General features: G+C 38.9%; 1 protein-coding gene across 5 annotated transcripts; it reads left to right on the top strand.

Annotated features, from left to right (window-relative positions):
* Window positions 1–4,031: 4,031 nt before the first annotated feature.
* On the top strand, window positions 4,032–21,183 carry LOC140792633 (uncharacterized). Of its 5 annotated transcripts, none has more exons than XM_073143736.1 (8): window positions 4,032–4,251; window positions 6,548–6,655; window positions 16,184–16,516; window positions 16,974–17,168; window positions 19,819–19,905; window positions 20,096–20,154; window positions 20,648–20,798; window positions 20,904–21,183. In XM_073143736.1, the coding sequence occupies exons 3-8, from the start codon at window positions 16,202–16,204 to the stop codon at window positions 20,967–20,969; spliced, it is 873 nt and encodes a 290-aa protein (XP_072999837.1). In that variant the 5' UTR covers window positions 4,032–4,251; window positions 6,548–6,655; window positions 16,184–16,201; the 3' UTR covers window positions 20,970–21,183. The 5 variants fall into 5 exon arrangements, with proteins under 5 accessions (XP_072999837.1, XP_072999838.1, XP_072999841.1 ...); XM_073143737.1 differs by having other exon boundaries at window positions 4,115–4,251; window positions 6,548–6,694; XM_073143738.1 differs by having other exon boundaries at window positions 4,172–4,251; window positions 6,609–6,655.
* The last annotated feature ends 1,967 nt before the right edge of the window (window positions 21,184–23,150 follow it).

Here is a 23,150-nt window from a genome sequence, read left to right as displayed (position 1 = left end):
CATTCGAACGCGACCTACAGAAATTTTATTTTAATAAAAATAAACACCTAATGCAATAAGAAAAGATGCTAACTAAGTATATCAGCCCACCATGCTTCCCCCACCTTGCCCTCAAGGTGAAAAGTTCGAGAAACGCTCCAAGATATTAGTCTTTAACTCCCATGTCGCATCATCAGATGGCTTGCCAAGCTAATCAATTAGAATCTCTATCTCCAATCTGGTACCATGTCGTCGTCGGCGCCTAACAAGTACACGAACTGGCTCTACAATCTCTATCTCCTCCAATGGCTCCGGTAAAACTGATCCAACGATCTCATGATCTCCAATGTGCTCCCTCAGCAATGAAACATGAAAGACAGGATGCACTCTCGACCCCTCTAGTAGCTCCAAACGATATGCAACTGGACCAATACACTCTAACACCCGAATGCATCCACAATCTAGCAGCAAACTGCCTCGATTCTCCAAATTTAGATGGTGCTCCAGATCATCCATCACCTCCTGCAACAATCTCAAAATATCTGGGTCAGATGTACATGCATACCTCAGCTCATCAAGGAAGGGAAACGTAGAAGATGAATAGGCTGCAAGCTCGGTGGTATCGGGTTGGCGTGATAGTGCATTCGCCGCTCTATTTTCCGTTCCCTTCTTCTATTGGATTTCATAATCATACCCCAACAATTTTATAACCCATCTCTACTGTGTCAGAGTGTGTATACGGTGTCCCATAAAGTAGGGAAGGCTTCTTTGATCGGTTCGGATAATGAATCACCTTTTGATCAAATAAGGCATCCACTTTGTCACCGCATGCAGAATTGCCAACATCTCTCTTTCATAAGTCGATAATTGTTGAGATTTTTGCGATAAAGCCTTGCTAAGATAGGCAATGGGACATCCTTCTTGCATTAGTACAGCTCCTGTGCCAACACCCAATGCATCACATTCAATAATGAATTCTTTGGTGAAGTCTGGTAGCGCTAGAACAGGTGTCGTCGTCATTGCTGTTTTCAATTTTTCAAAGGCTAAAGTGGCTTCATCCATCCATCTAAAAGAGTCCTTCTTCAACAAAGAAGTGAGAGGAGCAGCTATCTTGCCATATTCGATGGTAGTATCCTGCTCCACTCGTTCACTTGGGTTTTTGGAAATGGAAAAACAAAGAAAGTCATGAGCTAAAGGCTCGGTGAATAGACCTTACCCCGAATCAATGAAGCCAAACAAAGAGTAAATCATGTATTGGATAATAGTAATCAGAAAGAGCATCATGTTATGAATGATTATATGAATGTATCCTCAATAATATATAAATGAAATATAGATAACATGTCATAACTGATAAAAGTATATAATCATTGACAATAAGTAAACAAATCTTCCTATCTTACTATCATCATATATCTCTCTCAAATATGACCCACATGATGTAAGCCGACCATGTCATGAAATCAAATGTAATGGTGAATAAATTATGGAAATTATTTAATACTCATATAAGATTCTCAGTATCACAATCATCACCGATATCTCGGTATAACACAATTACACTATATACCACTATGCACAGTCAACACCCGGTACCCAGTCTCAATATTATACTAGAACATGTCATGAAATCAAATGTAATGGTGAATAAATTATGGAAATTACTCAATACTCATATAAGATTCTTAGTATCACAATTATCACCGACATCTCGGTATAACACCATTATAATAGACCACTATGCATAGTCAACACCCGGTACCCGGTCTTAATATTATGTCCAAAGGCTCAAAGCATACTCCGTCATCCGCAAGAGTATCTCAAATATAACCATATCTCGCCACCCGCTAAGGTATCAACATCCATCCAGATCGAGCACCCTTCTTAGCTGATAGAAACCTCGTGAGGATAACTCGCCACATATGCCCTAGCGAACGGCATGTGTCCGAATGTCTGTTGCGCACACAGACTAATGACCTCGAACGTAAGGCCAACAGGATCGCGACTATGTCGAACGATCAATCATCTCCAAGCACGCCCTAATTCTCGCGCCTACTCGATTATCCTCATCCTTTCTATCAATTATCCTATCAATTACATTTCATGTTTTTCTTCTAAATGACAGATCATATGCATATATCTAGTACGATAGCAAATCAATGCATAATAGGAATATAGGTGGAACATGTATCAAGAGAAAAATGATGCAATATAGTCTCCAACCATGTAGTCAATATATGCATACTCATGCTAATCTATTACATGCATACTCATGCTACAGATCAACTAGACATAGCATTATAATAGTATAATTCTCTCTAACCATCTATCTCTATTTATCATCATCATACTTATATTCAAGATCAGCCTAATTGTATGCATGATAAAAATATGCTCGATTGTAATCATCTGTAGATAAAGTCATATAATCATGCTGAAGGCCAAAACATGCATGTACATAATATATAATATAACCTAATTTGAGAAAGGCATTTAGAGATAAGACTACTCACCACCACTGCAATTACCAAACAACCACTCGTTCATGCTGCTACGACAACGATCAAACCTCGATAGCTAAGTCCACGGGGTCTTGAATAGGGTGATCGGAATATGAAATTATTTATAACATATAATGTCAGTCTTTCTATTAATTAAAATTGACTCGGCTAAAAGATAATTTCTCATTGTAATCATATACCCTTCATCCCTATATTTGTTTTATTATTTATTAACCGTAATTATATTATTTAATAGTGTATTTAAAATATAATCATCTGCCTATTATTCTCTTTGATAATTAAGAACAATAAGAATTAAGTTACTGCAAATAATTACGCAAGAATATACGTACATAACCCTAACAATTACTATTACCTATCTAGGATTAATATAGTAATTTATGTTGCAGGTATATTGCTAAACATAATATAATTAGATTTATTTACTAATTATGATATAATTAGATTTAATTCATATAAATTAAATATAATAAATTAACTAAACTAATTAAATAATTAATAACATAATCAAATATAATTAAAAATCAATAATATATATATATATATATTAAAACTATACATAGTGCTGAGCTCAGCCCAGTACCTTAACATAGTAGGTGATGGGCTGAGCCCAGCACCATGCGCTGCAATGGTGTAGGGCCGAGCCCAGCACCTCTTGTAGGGTGCAATCCGAGAGAAGGAAAGACAGAGAAGAAGAAGAAGGAGAAGAAGAAGAAGAAGAAGGAGAAGAAGAAAAAGAAGAAAAGGGAAAGAGGGTTGGGCCACAGTGGAGGGGTACGGCCGCTGGTGGCCACTCCGTGGCCGGCCTCTCGCCGGTGGCTCAAACCTCTGGCGATCTCGAGAGGATATCGAGAGAGAGAGAGAGAGAGAGAGAGAGAGAGAGAGAGAGAGAGAGAGAGAGAGAGAGAGAGAGAGAGAGAGAGGCTCACCGGTGGATAGGGGGAGAGAGAGGGAGAGAGAGAGGGAGAGATCGAGAGAATACGGGGAGAAGAGAGAGAGAAAAATATTATAGAGAGAGAGGTCACGCGACGGCGGCGGCGGAGTGGCTGATGGGCCGGGTCCCACCTCCATGCGTCGCTGCAGCGTGGAGGAGAGTGGCTCGGTGGAGGTGCGTGGCACCTCCACCGCTGCCACACCATGCAAGGCACGCTGGGCACCAGGCCGGCCAAAGCGTAGCTGGTTCCGTCGTGCCGAGCAAAATTAATTTTTTTTTGGGTTATTACATAAACCATTAGTATATAAATTTAAAAATAGATCTAGCTTGGTAAAAAACTCCCTTATAAAGTATATACATTAAAATCAGGTCTAGTTTGGTTAAAAATTCCCTTTAATTGCAACCAGATATTTTCATAAGTGGTTCAAGGACAATCTTATTATTTTTAAAAATTTGGGTGAAATTACCGAAGTAAATTAAAATGGAGAGGTGGACAAAAGTAAATATGATAGTTTTTAGTGCAAATCGCGTAATTACAATCAATTGAATTCAATCTACCATTACAAAGTATCCTAAATTATCGGATTTCATTACACATGCTCAAATCACCCAAATTTACTATAACATCAATTGAAATCTCGTCACTTAATTCAATTGAATTCCACCTATTTTGGGATTCCAACTAACTCAGCGGATCATTATTAAAACCTACCTCCTTTTCTCTCATTTCTGTCGTTCTCCTCTTAACCCCGAACCGCCATCCGCCGCCTCTCACGGCCTGTCGCCTTTCCCGGACTCCAGCAACAATCCCTCCAGGTAACCCCTCACCGTCTCTCTTCCTTTACGTTTCTTCTTCTTCTACTCTCTCTCTCTCACCCCAAGGCAAAAACCAGACCGAACCCCACCCTCCTCCTCCTCTTTCTCCCTCTCTCGCACCGCCGGCAGCGCATCGAGGTAGCTGCGCCACCATACCACTCCTACCTATCATTTTCTCTCCTCCCTGCTCTACTACCGCCCCCTCCCCATCTCACTGTTGCCCCCCCCTCCAGCGGCAGCACATCGCCTGCTTCTTCCTTCTCTCCTCTCTCTCTCTCTTCTCCTCACTCTCTCCCCAACTAGAAAACAGTGCTGGGCCAAGGGCCAGCATTGGTTGTGTGATAAGGTAAAATTGGGATAGAGATAAAACATGGATGACTTTTCACGGGATAAAGGGATTTTAGTATCCCAATTTGATGTTAGTATCCCTATTTATTTGTTGGTGTTTGGTTTGAAAAAGAAGGATAAATGTAACGATGTATGGGATAAAAATATGGGATAAGAATAATGTTTGGTTATGATAAGTCGGGATAAGGGATAAAAATGATTAAATTGACCTTATTGCCATTTCTTTGTTTAATGTAAATATCCCCAAATTTTTTGGTGTTTGAAAGGAAGAAAAAAGGATAAATTTAACGAGATAAAAATATAGGATAAAAATAATATTTGGATACGATAGTTGAGATAAGGGATAAAAATGATCAAATTGGCCTTATTGCCCGCCCTTTCTTTTGTTTAATGTAAATGAATTTTATAATTTCATTTTGCAACTATTATATTTTCTACTCATGGTTATTTTTGGAATTCCTGCCTATAGAATAATTTGACTGAGTTTATAAGCAACCAAACAACACATTTATGTTTAAGTTTGTTTTCTGTTTTATTAATTATGTAATTTGTTAACTATTTCCTTGATTTGGATTGTTATAGAGTTCATGATTATTATTATTATTATTATATATAATAAGCATGATCCAATCTGAAGAGATATGGAGATTGGTTTAGATAAGCTTATTAGTTTGTTTCTTATTCAGTTTGGTTACCTTAAGATTTTTATTTTTATTTCTATAAATAGGGTTTTATGGCTTGTATCTTAGGTATGCATTGAATTATTGAATAGATTAATTTTTTCTTCTATTTTTCTTTATCGCTCTATCTCTCTATATCTCTTGGCCTTAGCCTCATCTTTTGTCTATGACTTCTCCCTCTTTATCTCTCTTTGTCTTAGAGTCTATACCTCCCGTATAGTCTTGTTTTTATCCTTGCCACAATTGCAAGCTAATCATAACCTTTAGCCATCTATCACATTCACAAGCTATCATCACCATTTCTTACTGAACCACTTCCATCAACTACTCGGCCTCCAATCCATCATTACTTGCACCCCACGATCAACCTCCATATCTGGTCGTACCACAACCACATCCCTAGTTGTCTTCTACCATTATCTGCATTAGCCTTAGCTATTTATTTAACGTATCCAAACTCTAGATCTTCGCACCACCTAGCTAAGTCTTTCCACAACCTTCTCTTGAGTCCAAATGCTACCACACAACCTCCTGCAATTCTTAGAAGTTCCACCTAAAACCTAATTCGTATCCGCCTTCCCCTAGTTAGTTCTCCAACCTGCATCAATATGCACTGCTTCTAGGAATTTGCATGCAGCTTGCGCCAGCCTGAGCTCTATGCGTATTGCATCCAGCCAACAACAAAGATTGCTGTCTTAGCTAATTGGTGCAATTCTTTACTGAGTCGCATCAATTTAGTATCCGAGCTAGTTGGATCACATCATTATCTTGCAATAAACTCAAGTATACTCATAATCTAGAATCATTGATTGCCATCATGAAGTGTACAAACTTTGAACAATTACGATACTAAGCAAACAACCCTAGTTATTGTAATAAATTGGATTTGTTTTACAATAACTAGATAATCCAGAAGATAAGCAACTTGTGAATAAAATTCAACTAGGCTAATTTAACTCTTGATACATTTGATAGAGTTCAGTCTCAAATTGGAACTCTAGATATGTCTTACTGCTATTGTAACAATTCACAACAAGGCTAATTTAACTCTTGATACATTTGATAGAGTTCATTCTCAAATTGGAACTCTAGAGATGTGTTACTGCTGTTGTAAAAATTCACCCAAAAAACAAATCCCATGTATGTTTGTCATTCCTAGTTTTAACAGCATTGCATTTATGTTACATAATTATGACTGTGGACATGCCTCATTGGATAGATTTGTACTTTTCTATTGGATGGATTTGTAACTTAATATTTACTTTTAGGTGATGATTATTGGTTGGATTTGAAACCATTGGTTCATATCCTTTGGATCGATTTGAGCAGGTTTTGATTGAGCTGCAGATGGTTCTGTTGCGGCGACCTTACCATTGGTGAATATCATATATCCATCATATTTATCTTATTTTCTGGTATTTGTTCTGCCTTGAAGGACTCATGTTTCTTTTGACATTCATGGAATGATTATCCATTTTGTTTATGGTAGATCTTGCGTTTAGTACACTATTTGGTTGATTATGTGCATCTTATGTCTCGGGGGCACATGTAGGAACACATGGTGGGGCCCAAGTGTTATAAGATGGTATTTTGGAGCATATGTTCAGAATGATCTGATGGACCAGCAAGAGATTAAACAACTTGTGTCTATCAGTGAACATTCTAGGCGGTACAACTATATAAACTTGGTTTTGATGAATTTATATAAGGATTTAGAGGTAGACACACTAAAAATGCAGAATACGCTGAAAAACAATTGAGTATCTTTATTTGCCGGCGCAATCCATTATTAAAAAGTACGGATTTTTTTTAAAATCCATGGATAATTCTAAAGTTGTTGATTTATAATTGACACCATATTGGATACTGATACACTTTGTTAGAGTATTTTCTTATTTTATTCACTGTTTATTTTTATTAAAATAAATTTTCTGTATGTCGCGTTCGAACGTGGAAGGGGTCGTGTTCGAACGCCCTTGCGAACGTCTGCATCAGGTTCGTAAAAATAGAGAACGCAAAATGTCCGTTCGAACTCAGTCGGGCGCGTTCGAACGCCTGTATCGTGTTCACACATATAGAGAATGCCTTTTGTGCGTTCAAACGTGATTAGGCCAGTTTAAACACAATCGGCGGGATTCCACTAGAATTAGGGTTAGTTATTGTTATTAGAGCTTGTTGGCTAGCCTCTATAAAGGTGTGGATGACAGCCAAATTCATGATGCTATTGGAATATTGGTTTCTTGCCTCTTTATCTTCTCTCTACCATAATCTCTCTCCTCCCTCTTCACCAACCTACCACCTCTACCGTTGGCAAGGTCTCTCCAACTTCTAATCTTCCTTGTCTGTCGAGTCCTTCCTCTTCTTTGGGATCTCGACCACTTCTTCCCTTTCGTCTTTATTTTTTAAACAACATTCACCATCCACCCTCATCTCCATTATCATCAATAACCCTAACTTCCACTCTACCCGTCACTACCACCATCATCCGCAATATATCGTGTTTTCGTCCTAATTGCAGTTCGAATATGCAAAGGGCGTAAATATAAAAAACCATTGTTTTGAAAAGCGGAAAAGGCGGTCGCCATGGCGGGGCGGTGCACCGGCTGCCCCGCCATGTTGAAAGGTGTCGGCAAAAGTAGGCCAGGCGCCTTGGCGGGCTGCCTAGCCGCTAAATAGTGCGAGGTCGGGCCACCTAGTGCTTCGGCCCGCCAAGTCGAGATGCGGTTATTAATGAGCGGGTTAGGTTTTATAGCGGATCGGGTTTAATAAAACTAACCAATTTAGAGGAGTTAATTGCTAATTGCTTTATGAATTATTGAATTAGGATTACAGAGAAGGAATTTTTTTTTCACTGTCATGCATTATTAATTGGGGAAATTACTAATTGCTTGCTATTTAAGTATATAATTTCTGATTATAGGATTTTGAAATGTGATTCATGTGAATAAACTAGAGTTATTAAATAGATATCTCAGTTATTCAGTTTTAACTAATAAGCAATTAGCCAATGTGATTATGTTATTTAGTGTTTTGGTTTAGTGCACTATTAAAATTTTTGTATATACTATACTTATATATTTATTTATATTAAAAATGCTAGACCGCCTTGTCACCCGCCTTGTCGCCCGCCTTCCCCCTAGGCGCTAGGCGGGGGTGGGGGTGGGGGGGGGGGGTGACCGCCTGCCACCCGCGGCCGCTTTTTAAAACATTGCGAAAAACGTAGATCAGGGAGTTACGGATCGATACCATTTGGTTTCGCAATTTTCTGACTATGGGAGAATATTTAGTGAATATTTTCTCTTGGTTGCGCGGACTGCTTCCTGCAAATAATCTAGATCTTAAAGGAATTATTTCGTGACTTATCATTGGTATCAGAGCCTATCAGTTTGGTACTATAGATCTTACGAGTGAACCAACGTCTATGGGTGTGAACATGGGCTTGGCGGATGAACTTAGGGGCATGTTCCAAACATTGCTACATAGAGTTGACGCAATACAGAATGATCATAATGCTTTAAAGGAATATGTCATGAACCGATCGCCTTCGTCATCTTCTCGACGAATATCGGTGCCTCAAGAAAGACCAGTAGTGGGACTACATCGAACGGATACCCCACAGGTTAGTGCGACATGTGAGTGTTAATGATCCTCATTTACCTATGCCTACACATCATCCCCCACTTTTGATACAAAACCCAAGACCGGCGGTGGTGGAACTCAAGAGGCGTGCGACACCAATGCGCTTCGTCGATGAGGAGGATTGACATTTTGATGATGAGGTTGATCCCTTCGGAGATAGTGATAAATGTGCTCAAAGATTTAGAAGAGATCAACATGCACAAAGGTTCAGACCTGAACCAAGGATCTTTCGCGAACCTGACAATGCTATTCGGGGGAGAACCGCACGCTTGGACTTTCCAAAATTCTAAGACAGTGATCCCACAGATTGGGTGTTTCAAGTTGAACAATACTTTGATTGTCAAGGGACAGCGGAGGATGCAAAGGTCTAGATGGCAAGCTTTCACCTTCAAGAAACGGCATTGCATTGGTATCGATCGATTATTCGTGGTGGAGGATTTATTGTTGGACTGACTTTTGTAGGAGGATTATACGTAGATTTGAGACATCAGCATATGAAGATTTTGCTGCCACATTAAGCAAGATAGTTCAGATGACGACCGTATTGGAGTACTAAACAGAATTTGAAAGAGTTAGTAGCCGTTGTGAGCCACTTTGGCCCGAACCGACATTAATGAGCACATTCATTTCAGGGTTGCGAGAGGAGATACAGACGGATGTTCGTGCTCTTTGTCCTACCATTCTTGAAGAGGCCTTTGAGAAGGCTGTGAGGATGGAGCAAAAGTATAATGCTCTCAAGATGGCAGCGAAAACAAGTTGGGGCTACCGAGATGTGCGGTTTGCGCCTAGAACGCCGATTGGAAATTCTACGGGTTCAAAGACAGCGGCTGCTAGTACTAGACCACGACCACCTTTGAGACATTCGGATGTTAAAGGAGGCACAAGACCCCCGTTCGAATTCTCACATCTGCTCAGGTGGAGGAGTGAAGAGAGAAGGACCTTTGCTTTCGATGTGATGAACGTTTCACCCCCGGTTATCGGTGTTCCAAACCGATCGGGAATGTGATGCTCATCGACGGTCTCGAGGAGGACGATGAGGTTGTTGGTGATGGAGAGTGTTCATAGGAGGTCCATGAGGAGGCCGTGGAGGAGGGCGCGGAGGAAGATGTCCAAGCTGATATATCGATGTATGCATATTCGGGTACTTCTGCGCCGAGGATATTACAGGTGGACGGACTCGTTAGAAAGCATTGTGTACACATCCTTATCGATTTGGGGAGTATACACAACATTCTAGATGAGAGGTTAGTGAGGAGATTGGGCTTGGATGTTGAATCGACCGCGGGGTTTGATGTTGCTATAGGAGACAGCACGAAGCTTCGGGCGGAGAGCTTGTGTCGCCGGGTCAGTATACGGGTGCAAGGACATGATATCATTGTAGACTTGTATTCGTTGGCGCTACGAGGAGCGGACATTGTCCTTAGCACTCAGTGGTTATAGAGTATGAGACTCGTCATATTTGATTTTCGGAGCATATGGATGAAATTTAAATAAAGAAATAAAGATGTGCGGCTTGATGGCATTCGTTCTCCGCCGATTCCTACAGTGCAGCCGATGGTGGGGCTGCCTTCTTCAGTTAGGACCAGTAAGAGATGAGCCTCAAATGAGTCCAGATACTACCATAGAGTTGTCTAATTTATTAGATAAATTTGCTGAACTGTTTGAGGAACCAAAGGAGTTGCCACCAAGGGGAACGACGAACCATCGCCTAGAGATTGTACCCGGGGCTGCACCGACAAATGTGAAGCCATTATTGGTATTCGCATATGGAAAAAGAAGTTATTTCCAAGATGGTACCTGAGATGTTGGAGCAAAGCCTCATACAACTAAGTCATAGCTCTTACTCATCGCCTGTGCTATTGGTGCGAAAGAAGGACAGGACATAACATTTTTGTGTCGACTATCAGACACTAAACGCTATTATCGTCAAGGACCAGTATCCTAATCCGGTTATAGAGGAGCTGTTGGACGAGCTTGTAAGGGCAACTATATTCAGCAAGTTTGACTTGAGGGCCGGGTATCATCAAATTAGAGTTCACTCGGCGAATGTGCATAAGACTACATTTCAGACTCCTGATGGGCATTACGAGTTTAGGGTGATGCTTTTTGGTCTTACCAATGCTCTAACTACTTTTCAAGGTCTCATGAATGATATTTTTCGGCCTCTTCTGCGAAGATTTGTCTTGATATTTTTTGACGACATTTTGGTGTATAGCAGGACCAAATTGGAGCATTGGCGGTATTTGGAGGATGTGCTGAATTTATTGAAGCAACACTAGCTGAAGATTAAGAAGGCTAAGTGCCTATGGGGAGTACCACAAATGGAGTATTTAAGCCACATCATCTCAGCGGAAGGTGTAGCGGCGGATCCTCAAAAGGTAGCATGCATGATCGCTTGGCCGATACCTACTACTACTACAGGATTGCGAGGATTCTTGGGGCTGACCGAGTATTATCGCCGCTTCATTGCCGAGTATGGCAAGATCGTTGCTCCTCTCACTTTTTTTGTTGAAGGACCCTTTTAAATCGATGGATGAAGCCCCATTACAGCCTTTGAAAAATTAAAAACAGTAATGACAATGACGCCCGTTCTAGCTCTACCGGACTTCATCAAAGAGTTCATTGTGGAATGTGATGCGTCGGGAGTTGGCATAGTTGCTGTACTAATGCAATGAGGACGTCCCATAGCCTTTCCTAACAAGACTTCATCACAAAAATCTCAGCAATTATCTACCTACGAGAGAGATGTTAGCAATTCTGCATGCGGTGATAAAGTGGAGACCTTATTTGATCGGTAGACGATTCATTATACGAATTGATCAAAGGAGTCTTCCATATTTTATGGGACAGCGTATTTACACTCCGGCACAGCAGAGATGGGTCACAAAATTGTTGGGGTATGATTATAAAATCCAATACAAGAAAGGAATGAACAATAGAGTGGCGGATGCACTATCGCGCCAACCCGATACTGCCAAGCTTGTAACCTATTCTTCTCCTACCTTTTACATTCCTTGACGAGCTAAGGTATGCATGTACATCTGACCTAGATGTTTTGAGATTGTTACAGGAGGTATTGGATGATTCGGAGCACCATCCAGAGTTGGAGAATCGAGGCAGTTTGCTACTGGACTGTGGATGCATTCGGGTGCCCGCAAATGATAGATTGCGGCAGAAATTATTGGAGCACTTCCACCAAACTTCAGAGGTTGGTTATGAGGGTGTCTTGAGGACTTATATGAGGATATCTCAGAGTTGCACATGGCCAGGGTTGAGATGAGATGTGAGGAGTTTTGTCCGTGCTTGTGAAGTCTGTACCGGATATCGGATCACATTTAGGAAGACATTTCTATCGATTTCATAAAGGGTCTTTCGCTAGTATGTGGTTATTCCGTTATTTTTGTGGTGGTTGATAGATTGAGCAAGTATGCACACTTTTCTGCATTGTCACATCCATTTTCAACTAAGTTAGTGGCTGAAATTTTTGTTAGAGATGTTGCTCAGTTATATGGTATGCCATGCACGATTATCTTAGATCGTGATCGTGTATTTATGAGCGACTTTTGGATGAAGTTTTTTTAGATTAGAGAGGACTCAATTAAATTTTAGTTCAGCTTACCATCCACAGACAAACGGCCAAACCGAGATAGTCAATTAAGGCATTGAGTAGTACTTGAGGTATTTTGTTGGAGAGATGCTGAGACGATGGTTGGAGTTCTTACCATGGGCAGAGTGGTCTTACAATACCGCCTACCACAGCAGTATTGACATGACTCCATTCGAGGTGGTATATAGGTGCACGACTACGACATTACGCGTTTATGATCCAGTGACATCATTACGCGTTTATGATCCAGTGACATCTGCAGATCGTACGGAGGTGGACTTAGCTTTGATGGATAGAGACGCCACATTGAGGAGGTTGCGTGCCATCTTAAACTTGCTTAGAACCGTATGAAGCAAATTTATGATCGTAGCCATCAGGAGCAAGAATTTGATATAGGCAGTTGGGTGTTTGTGAGGGTACAACTGTATCGACAGGTGACTTTGCGTCCGATGCGTAATCAAAAGTTAGCACATCGCTACTTTGGTCCGTTTCGGGTGTTAGAGCGTATCAGTCCGGTTGCATATCGTTTGGAGCTGTCAGAGGGGTTGAGAGTGCATTCTGTCTTTTATGTTTCATTGTTTAGGGAGCGCATCGGAGATCATGAGGTCGTTGGATCAGCTCTACTGGAGCCATTGGAGAAGACAGAGATCGTAGAGCTAGTTCGTGTACTTGCTAGGCGTTGACGACGTCATGGTACCATATTAGAGATGGATATTCTTGTTGAGTGGCTTGGCAAGCCATCCGATGAGGCTATATGGGAGTTGGAGACGGACATCTTGGAGCGTTTCCCCGACTTTACACCTTAAGGGCAAGGTGGGGAAGCGTGGTGGGTTGATACACTTTGTTAGAGTCTTTTTTTATTGCATTAGTTTATTTTCATTAAGATAAAATTCCTGTAGGTCGCATTCGAACACGGAAGGGGTCGCGTTCGAACGCCCTTGCGAATGCCTGCATCAGGTTCGCAAAAATAGAGAATGAAAAATATGCGTTTGAACGCGGTTGGGCGCGTTCGAATGCCTGCATCGCATTCACACATACAGAGAACGCCTTTTGTGTGTTTGAACGCGATCGGGCACGTTCGAACGCGATCGGCGGGATTCCACTAGGATTAGGGTTAGTTATTGTAATTATGGCTTGTTGGCTAGCCTCTATAAAGGTGTGGATGGCAGTCAAATTCATTATGCTATTGGAATATTGGTTTCTTGCCTCTTTATCTTCTCTCTACCCTAATCTCCCTCCTCCCTATCTTCTCTCTACCAACCTACCACCTCTATCGTTGGCAAGGCTTCTCCTAACTTCTAATCTTTCTCGTCTATCGAGTCCTCCCTCTTCTTTAGGATCTTGACCACTTCTTTCCCTTCGTTTTTATCCCTTAAACAACATTCACCATCCACCATCCACCCTCATCTCCATTATCATCCATAACCCTAACTTCCACTCCACCTGTCACTACCACTATCATCCGCAATATATCGTGTTTTCGTCCCAGTTGCAGTTCGAATCTGCAAAGGGCGTAAATATGAAAAATGTAGATCAGGGAGTTACAGATTGATTCCACTTGTTTTCATAATTTTCTGACTACAGGAGAATATTTAGTGAATATTTTCTCTCAGTTGGGCGGACTGCTTCCTGCAAATAATTCAGATCTTAAAGGAATTGTTCGGTTACCTATCATTGGTATTAGAGCCTATCAGTTTGGTACCGTAGAACCTATCAGATACGATACTCATGAGAAACTTCACTGAAACTTATCAAATATTTCCTTTACATTTTTGCGTTTAAATGAGAAATCCTATAAATATGACTACTTCTTGGGTACATTGTAAGTTCAAAGACATGTAATTGAATATTTTATTTTTAGGTTAAGAATGTGCTGTTTTTAATAAACCTCGGCCAAAGGTGTGATCTATGAATTAGGATTTCATACTACAATCATCATGATCTATAGGTCAAATTATCTCCTTTGCTTGGAAATTAGTTTTTATTAGTTTGTTACAAATTGTTGGTTTTGTTGATGAGTAAATTAAAAATGAGGCTAGGTATATCTTACCACATGTTATAACAATAATTACGTAATTAAATAAATGCAAGCAGCCACAAGCAAGGATGTGCTGACCGACATGTATCATGATGGAGCAACATATGACACTAGGGGAAGCCAAAGATTCTCCTTGTGCCACTAGGTATCAAGTCTAGTTAATAAAAATATAAGGAAAAATTCATAAAGTAGGATCTTAATGGTTGTAAGAATTATTGATCTTAACCAATTGATTTATTGATTGTTTAATTGTAATTTCAGTGTTTTTCCCAAATTTTATACCCTAATCTCAAATGTGCGGAAGGCAAGAAAATCATAAAATTGGAGTCTAATTGGTGTGGAATTCAAGTATATCTATGCAATATGTTTGTTTCCAACCATAAATTGTAATTTATTGGTTGAATTTGTAACCATAAATATAACATTGTGTTTTGCCCTGAATTTCCCTTAATTGAATAGAAATGTGAAAAAGAAATTGGGGAAAATTATCATTTGGATTCTAAATTCTTATATCATTTTAGTAGATCTACCTTCTAGGTGGTAATCTATTAGGTAAATTACAAACTAACCCCTTGTGATTTGGCCCGAGTTCAACTTAACAGTTGCAAGTTGGACGATAGGAGGTTTAACTGCTTAAATTTGAACTTTGAAAATGGAGATAAGTTGAAATTGGGCCAAACCCATAGGGGGATAAACTATAATTTGCCCTAACCCATTTCAAGTTTCAAAAACTGTCCTTCAAAGATTATATAAACATGCAACTTTAGCTTCATAGCACTTTAATGCCTTGATGATGGCATATATTCCTATCTGTAACAAAACTGGATGTATTACACCAATTTCTAGGCTAAAAACACTCCCATTTAGTTATTAAAAACTATTTTCAGCTCTAAAGCCATAAATATTTAGTTAAGGGCATGACGAGGCCGTGCCAATGTGCCAACGACATGTTAAGGCATGCCTGCACTCAATACTGCGTGTCCCATGCCACGGGCAGGACAACCGTTGTACAGAGGTATATATTCCACTTGTAAGTCCTTACGCATATACACACACATAATATGCATTCTCAACATATCATATCCTTGTGTTTTCAACCCTTACTATATTACCATGTCATATGCATATCCTGTATTTGTCTCGAATCTTCATAGAAGGCTAGTAATATCGTAGTGAACACATTGACACAGACACCATGAGATGTAACAGCTTCTTTTGTTGTATTAAGTCACAATTTTCTCATTGTTGATAAGTAACCTTTACCATTCAAAGCAGTGGTTCAAAATTGTAGATGTCACATGACATCCCATAATGTTCTTAATTCTCCAACAAGTTTTAATAGTTTATTTTATCATTTAGTGATTTGCCTCAAGAATGTGCCAGACATGTGTTTCCATGTAGAAAGAGATGATGCTCCCAACCTTATGTATCAATAGTTGAAACTCACTATTTAATATGTGAAATGATTCTTACTCTTATTCTTACATCGGATTATTTGATTTTTTTTTTTTTTTTTGAAAAGTAACACCGCGCATATTGCTTTCACATGCAATTTTGAAAATTCTCTCCTATTTTTATTGGAAAGGATTCTGCTAAGTTCCAATAAACTCACATATGCAGAATCACTCATCCTTGAAAATGTCCAATGATACTTCTGCTGAGCCAAATGAGTTTGGACCTAACTATCTTGGTTACTACAAGCATCTTCTTATGGAGCTGCTTTGCGACAAGGAGAGCAATTCTCCTGTCATGGAATCAGCTGAACCATCTATGGGGCATTCAAAAGGAGATCAAGGCATTTATAGGCAAGATAGTGGAAAAAGTAAAAGTTACAGTGGTTCTGTATCTTTTTTTACAGAAGGGATAGGCAAAGGCTTCCCTGAATATAAGAAGGAAAGGTTGAAATCGGTTCTCCATGAAACAGCTGTTTCTCTTAATCAAGAAGCTGATGAGGTACAACGATGGGAACTTTCTACCTTGGAATTGTCTTTCTTCCTCTGAGTGCTTTAGCTATTGAACTGAGTACTGACAAATTTTGCTTAAAGAGTCTGGTGTATAGAGTGTAGACATAATCTTTACGCCTGAAAGTCTGCAGCGAATTTCTTGACCTCCTCCTAGCTCTCTTGTCAAGCTTTTTTCAATGGTTAAAACATCTTTGTTTATTGGTGATCTTTGTAGTCCAGATGGTCTGAGAAGTGAGAATCCTCTTCAGGTGTTCTTAACTGTAGGATGTGCGGAAGGATATCTATTGCTAGACTATGCTCCAAAATGTAGAAACCATTTTAGTACCTTCATAGTTTCAGTTGTTTGTGGTGATATTGATAGTATACTGTTGCAGTCATGAGTTTGATGAGTCTTTCTGTTGGAGCCTTGAGATAAGAAAAGTAGTAACAACTAACAACCATTGCAGATGCTTGGTCATATTTTAGCAACATTCCAGATTGGATCTGATCAAAAGGAAAAGCTGTTGTCATGCTATGCAAGTGGACCTGATGAGGATGTGCCCAGTCCACTTTGTAGGAAAAAGCGAAAAGCATCCCCTTCTCTCTTGTCTAATGCTTCTGAAAAATTTTCTAGCCTTCCAAGTTTTGAAACTATTGAACAGGTATATTAATTCCTCCTCCCCACCTCTTCTGGTTATAGCAATGTTTTTCCTAAATCATACACTATCTTGCAAGTATGCATATCTCCTTTCTGTCTTTTCTTTGATTAGCTGTTTTGTAGACACAGGTATTGTACTTAGAGTATTACATATTTAAATCGTTTTGGAAGAACAAAATCATTTACTTTGTCAGCTGTATATCTACTGTAATCAAGGGCGGAGCAGCGTTCATGGTGGGGGGTCTGTGGCTAAACATGATCATTAGACTCGACCTGCCCAAACTCGGCCTGCCCGGTTTTAACCGGGCTAAGCTCAGCCTAAGCCCGATTTAGGCCCAGCCCGACTTGAGTCCGAGATGGTAGTGCGCAGCATGGGCTAAGCCTTTGCCCACCCATCCCGGCCTAAAAGCTTGATCCACTGCTCTCATTTATGGCCCGACCCATAATGCATGCATATTTCTATAATTTTTTAGTTTCACATTGGATATTTAGTAAACTATATATCAATATATAAGTATGTTCCCATGAAAATAATTAAAATTTCTTCATATAAGCCAATTAAACTCAGCCTAATAAGACATAATATTTTTACTATTAATCATTATGTTAGACCCATTATACGTAACCCAAGCTCAATATCTAATGGGTTAGTGGGCTAGTGGGCGGTAATGGGCTAAAATATTTTAGCCCAACCCGGCCCGAGTGATTGGTGAGTTGGGCCGTGAACAAATATTTAAGCTCGATAAACTCGAAAAGCCGAGCTCAAATCCCACCCGGCCCTCCCAATGATTACAGCTAGCTGTGACCCCCTTAAAATTTAATTATATGCATTAAGGTAGGAACTTTATAAAATTTTGCAATTAGCCTCCTCAATTTATGTAGCTTTGCAATTTGGCCCCATCTTAATTGTATAAATGGTAGCTTTGCAATTATCTAGAGAGAGGAAAACGTCACAATTTTATAGAATGGCAGCATGTATAGAATATTTAGAGTAGTTTTCTTTTTGTTTAAAACTACTAGATTTTCTTTGATCTATCTTTTTGTGATTGGTTTTCCAAAATAAAAACCCACAAAGACAATAATTATCTAAGATATTCTAATCTAATCCCTTACTCTTATTCTATACTTTATCTCATCAATTTTTCTACTTTGAGCTTAAGAAGAAAATGATGAGCAAACTGATTAATCTCAATTCGTATGTGTAAGTGTCCTCTCTCATATTAATATATCATTCCTCTTTATTAATGTTAGAGCATCTAATTGAATTGCGACTGTAAAATACTCAATATAAATGAGCTTTATGTTTTCTTATTTTTATTATTTGTTTATGAAAATATTTGCTTGTAATGAGGTGTGTATGTTTGTTTATTTTGATATAACTTCAAAAGCTGTAGAAATCTTAGTAAAATTTATTGATATTATTTCAAAAGCTGCCATGCAAGGATTTCAGAATATGACTAGTCGTGGACAGTTATGAATCATTTTTGATACTTAATTTTCTTAAAGTTTTTTTTATATATCTATATCTTTGAAAGGGAAAATATTCATGCGACATAAAACCAGATGGATTAGATTGGTGAAGTCAATGATCTACAATTTTTGTATTCGGACTTTCTTCAATTTCAAACAATATATGAGGTAGAATGGAGTTACAATCCAAAGAGGAGTTAGAAGATAGTTTAAATAGGTTTAGTTATTTGTTTTTTATTCGGTTTATGATTCTTTTGTTTTATTCTCTATAAATATGACCTTATAGCTTGTCTCTTAGGCATGCTTATGAATTGAATTTATTTTATCTCCCTCAATCTCTTAATCTTTCATCTCTCTAGCTTTATCTCTATCATCTAGAATGTCCTATTCCTTTGCTGCCCTATCTTATTAGTAGCTTTCACCTTCACAATGACGGTACTCTCTCACCATAAGTCTCCATCATAGCTATCCGAGTCTCCATCAGCCCTTCTCTTTTCAAAATCTGCAATCTCATATCTTTTTTCTTGTAACATAGAACGTCACAGAAAATATAACATTTTCTTGGTTTCTGTCAATTGCATAAGTTTTGCTCTTAATGGGCTTATAATTTTCCCTCCATTTGCTATTGCAACTTAAGCTTCAGACATTTGAGGTGGTTATTGCTCTGCGCATATAGAAATATAATTTGGAGTTGTGCAACAACTTAGCTTTTGGAGAAATCAGTTTAGTCATTTGATATCAGAACAGGAGGTTCTCAAGGTTGTTTCACTTGATCTACCTTCTGCCATGTATAATTCTGTTCTGTTATATCTGAAGTTACAAATATTGGGCATTACTATATTGTTGAGCTACATGAGAGGGGTAAGTATTAATGTTTGAAAAAGTATGTCACTGTTCAATAGCTTGAGCCTTTTGAGAAATCACTTACAGTACCGTTCTAACCTCTTATACCATCCAGTCCTTCACTGTGTCTAGTAGTAGATATAATATATGCTTTTCTATATAACTGATAAATGCAGCTATAACTGATCATTCAGTCCAGTACTTTGGTATGTGATTTTCTTATGATCTTTAAAGAAACATGCTATATTTGAACTTAGCTGCTGCTATTGTATGATATAATGCAAAAGTTTGTTTGATATCATAATCAAGTATAACAGTTTTAGGTGCTCAACTTTTATTAGGTATATAAAGATATCCATCCTATACAAGACGATGGTGAAATATCTCAAGCAGCAGTGGGAACGTATTCTGCCAAATTATTAGGAAAGGTATTTGGATTAAAATGCCACATTGAACCAAAAGAAGTACCATCAACCATGTTGTTGTGGCTTCATGCTTATCATAGTGTTGAATTATTTTCCTACCAATGTTTCTTTGATATTGTTTTGGTGCATGGTAGCATCTGTGGAGTTTCACAAATGATGGTGATTGGAGTGTGAGACGTCTTCCTTTTTTCAGCTTTGCAAGATGGAACAGGATCTTGATGAATATGTAAATGAAGTGGTGTCTCACTGCAGGTATAGTATCTCTCTAGTTGAGGAAAAAATGCCATGCATGAAATGCCACCATCTATAAACAGGGTAGCAAACCCACCTATAAAGAAGACATACCAACTCAATATTTGTTCAATCTAATGGCAACTTGTTAAATGCCAGAAATGGGGTCATTGAATCTGAACATCATTATAAGTTGCCAAAGCACAAACACAGGTTGGAGGATATAAAACCGCCATTGTTGCAGCCATGAGAGCTTGCCATAAACTTTACTATGTATTCTTCTTTTTCTAACTTTACTTGCTTTTTATGTAATACAGTGTACAACATTTCAGTCAGTAAGAACTAAGTAACAATGTTTGCCACATTATCACATTACTGAAGGATGTTTTTGCATACTGTTCAATGTAACATATTCTTATGATAGGTTGTTTTTTGAGGGTGGCTTACATGCTTGTGTTCAAGATTCTCTGGTAATTTTTTTTTCTGAAGGTTGATTATGTTCAACAATCTGCAGACCGATGACTCATGCTGAGAAGCAACAGCTTGGAAGCCGAATACAGAAGCTTCCTGAGAAAGCACTTGATCGAGTGGTGGAGATCTTTGAAGTTAGGAACTTTCCAGCAAGACAGCATTCCAATAATGTCTTCATTAATTTGGAAGAACAGGTAAATCTTCCCTGGCTAGCTGAGACTGGAAACAGAGCAATAAATTCATGAGTTATCATTTTTATGGTTCCATTAGGATAATGCAATTTCTTATTATTTTCTTAGGATAATGTAACACTATGGAGGCTATACTACTATGTGGAAACTGTGCTGAAAGCAAATAAGCGGTGATGGTGGCTTGCATAAAGTTTGATCTACCTTACCATCTTGTTGATATATCATTGAAGTTCACTAATGTATAGATCATATCATCACAATGGGTTAAAAGGAAATTATGATACGTTATCTCTCTACTTATTTTACATATTGATTGTATTGGTTCCCCAATTTTTATTGGTTGGGTTCCAAATGGCTTGGCTGGTATACAATATAAACTCTTATCACATCTGTAACGCTTTATCAGCGCATGATCCTGTATGAAACGTCAAGTTGGTGTTTTTTTCCCCTTCTAGCATGTGGTTTCTGATGGAAGTTTCATTCATAGGAGAAAACAGAGCAAAAGCATAGCAATCAATCTCGAAGGAGACAGGGAGGGCAGCAGCAGCTGTTTTTACGAACCTATTTCGAATAGTTTGGACAGTTTTTCTTGTTCAGTAGCTGTGGTCCATTAAATTGAAATAAGCTTTAGCTGTTGCAGCCGCGCACATTGCGAGTTTTACCACATTCACGTGTGCACTCAAGAAAGAAAAAGAAAAGGAGAGGATAGATTGGATTGTCTTCAATCCACGTCAGCATGCATTGTTTTTATTTGGATACAAATTTGATACGTGGATACGGTTATTAAAAGGATAATAAAATTTATATCCTAAATAAATGAATATTAATTTGATATAGATTGAAACTTTAGGATTTAAAACCGATGCAGATGCACCACTTTGAACTCGCATTGGCCATCTTATTGGACTCAGATTTGGTGGTTTTTAGCCCTTACATCAAGCTTGCTGATCTAGGTTGCCTTTATGAGTTCAACCAGTAGCTCCCCTATTATAATTATCTATGAGGAAGATGAAATCGTAATAAGGTGCAGTCCTGAACAGATTTGCACGAAATTTTTTGATGAAAGAGGATGAATTGAGATGGCTCTTTTTTTTTTTGTAAATACGTAATTATCTTGTTATAGCTATGGAAGAGCTTTCTAACAAATCAATATTTTGAAATTTTGATGGTTAAATATAGAGATATCATTGAATCAGTGGATGTAAGTCGGAGAATCAGACCTGTGGGATAAAGGTCCAAACTGGATCTACTTGGTTTGATTTGCACGCTTGCTGCCCTTAATGGCTAGATTAGTGCAGAAGTTGATGTGCTCTTGGATGGAGAGTAGGGAATAGAGATTGAGGATAAGATTAAGGGGGGAAGAAGAGGGGTTAGAAGTTGGTCGAGAGCCTTGCCAACGGAAGAAAGTGGCTCGATTGTAGGTGGGAAGAGTTGTGATGGGCGGCCAAGAGAAGGAGAGAGGAGATAAAGGGCGACAAGCCTTACTAAATAATTCTCTTTAATGAGAATTAAGACTGCTCTTCACATGTATATATAGAGGCTAACCTTTGATTGACTTAGATTCGAACACTGACAATGAAGGTGACTTGGCTTGTCCTAGTGGTATTAGGACTCATGATACATGTCCTAACTCGACTAAAATAATTAATTAACTTATGCAAATCTAGTTAACTAATTAACAAGTTGAGTCCATATTTAGCAGGTGCTAAAAGATGTAAATGACTAAACTAGATAACTAGACTTGACCCAAGCGAGCCCAATGTGCCGTGAATGGATCCGATCCGACCAAGTTCATATCATCCTCAATGATCGATATACCATTCCTTCACGATGATAGTGTTGAGCACTTGATAGTTGATGCAGAACCGCCATGTGCCGTCTTTCTTCCGATCTACCAACATGGGTGTGTTCCAGTCGCCTTTCGTGAAGAAGATTGTCTATCCAATTTGTTAATCTGGACGGAACTCAACATAAAAGTTATGAAGGAAATAGGGATCGATCCAACCATTGGAAAGATTTGAGATTCGGATATGTTGTTCCTCTGGAAGTTAGAAATCCAATGGAACTAGAATCTCGTCGATCACATCAGTAGATAGAAAGTTATATAGTAAACAATGACTGAAAGTCAAGAGGTGATGGGATGGACATGGATTATTTGGTTGGGGTTATTGGAGATTATGATGGTTATGGTGGATGGGTTAGTGCTTTGAATAAGATGAGGTGGGAGAAGTGGCTTCCAGGTGTGGCTGATTACTAGAGTGAGGAGGGAGAAGCGATGGAGGGTAACCTCGGCCGTAGACGAAAGCTTGTGTTGAATACTAAGGGGGAGGAAGGACAAGGGAGAAGTTGGCTAAG

This window comes from Typha latifolia, chromosome 7, assembly GCF_019914945.1.
Source record: "Typha latifolia isolate L0001 chromosome 7, TyphaL0001v2, whole genome shotgun sequence".
Taxonomy (NCBI): Eukaryota; Viridiplantae; Streptophyta; class Magnoliopsida; order Poales; family Typhaceae; genus Typha; species Typha latifolia.
The sequence above is the reverse complement of the archived record's forward strand: the minus strand, read 5'-3'. Positions and strand labels throughout refer to the sequence as shown.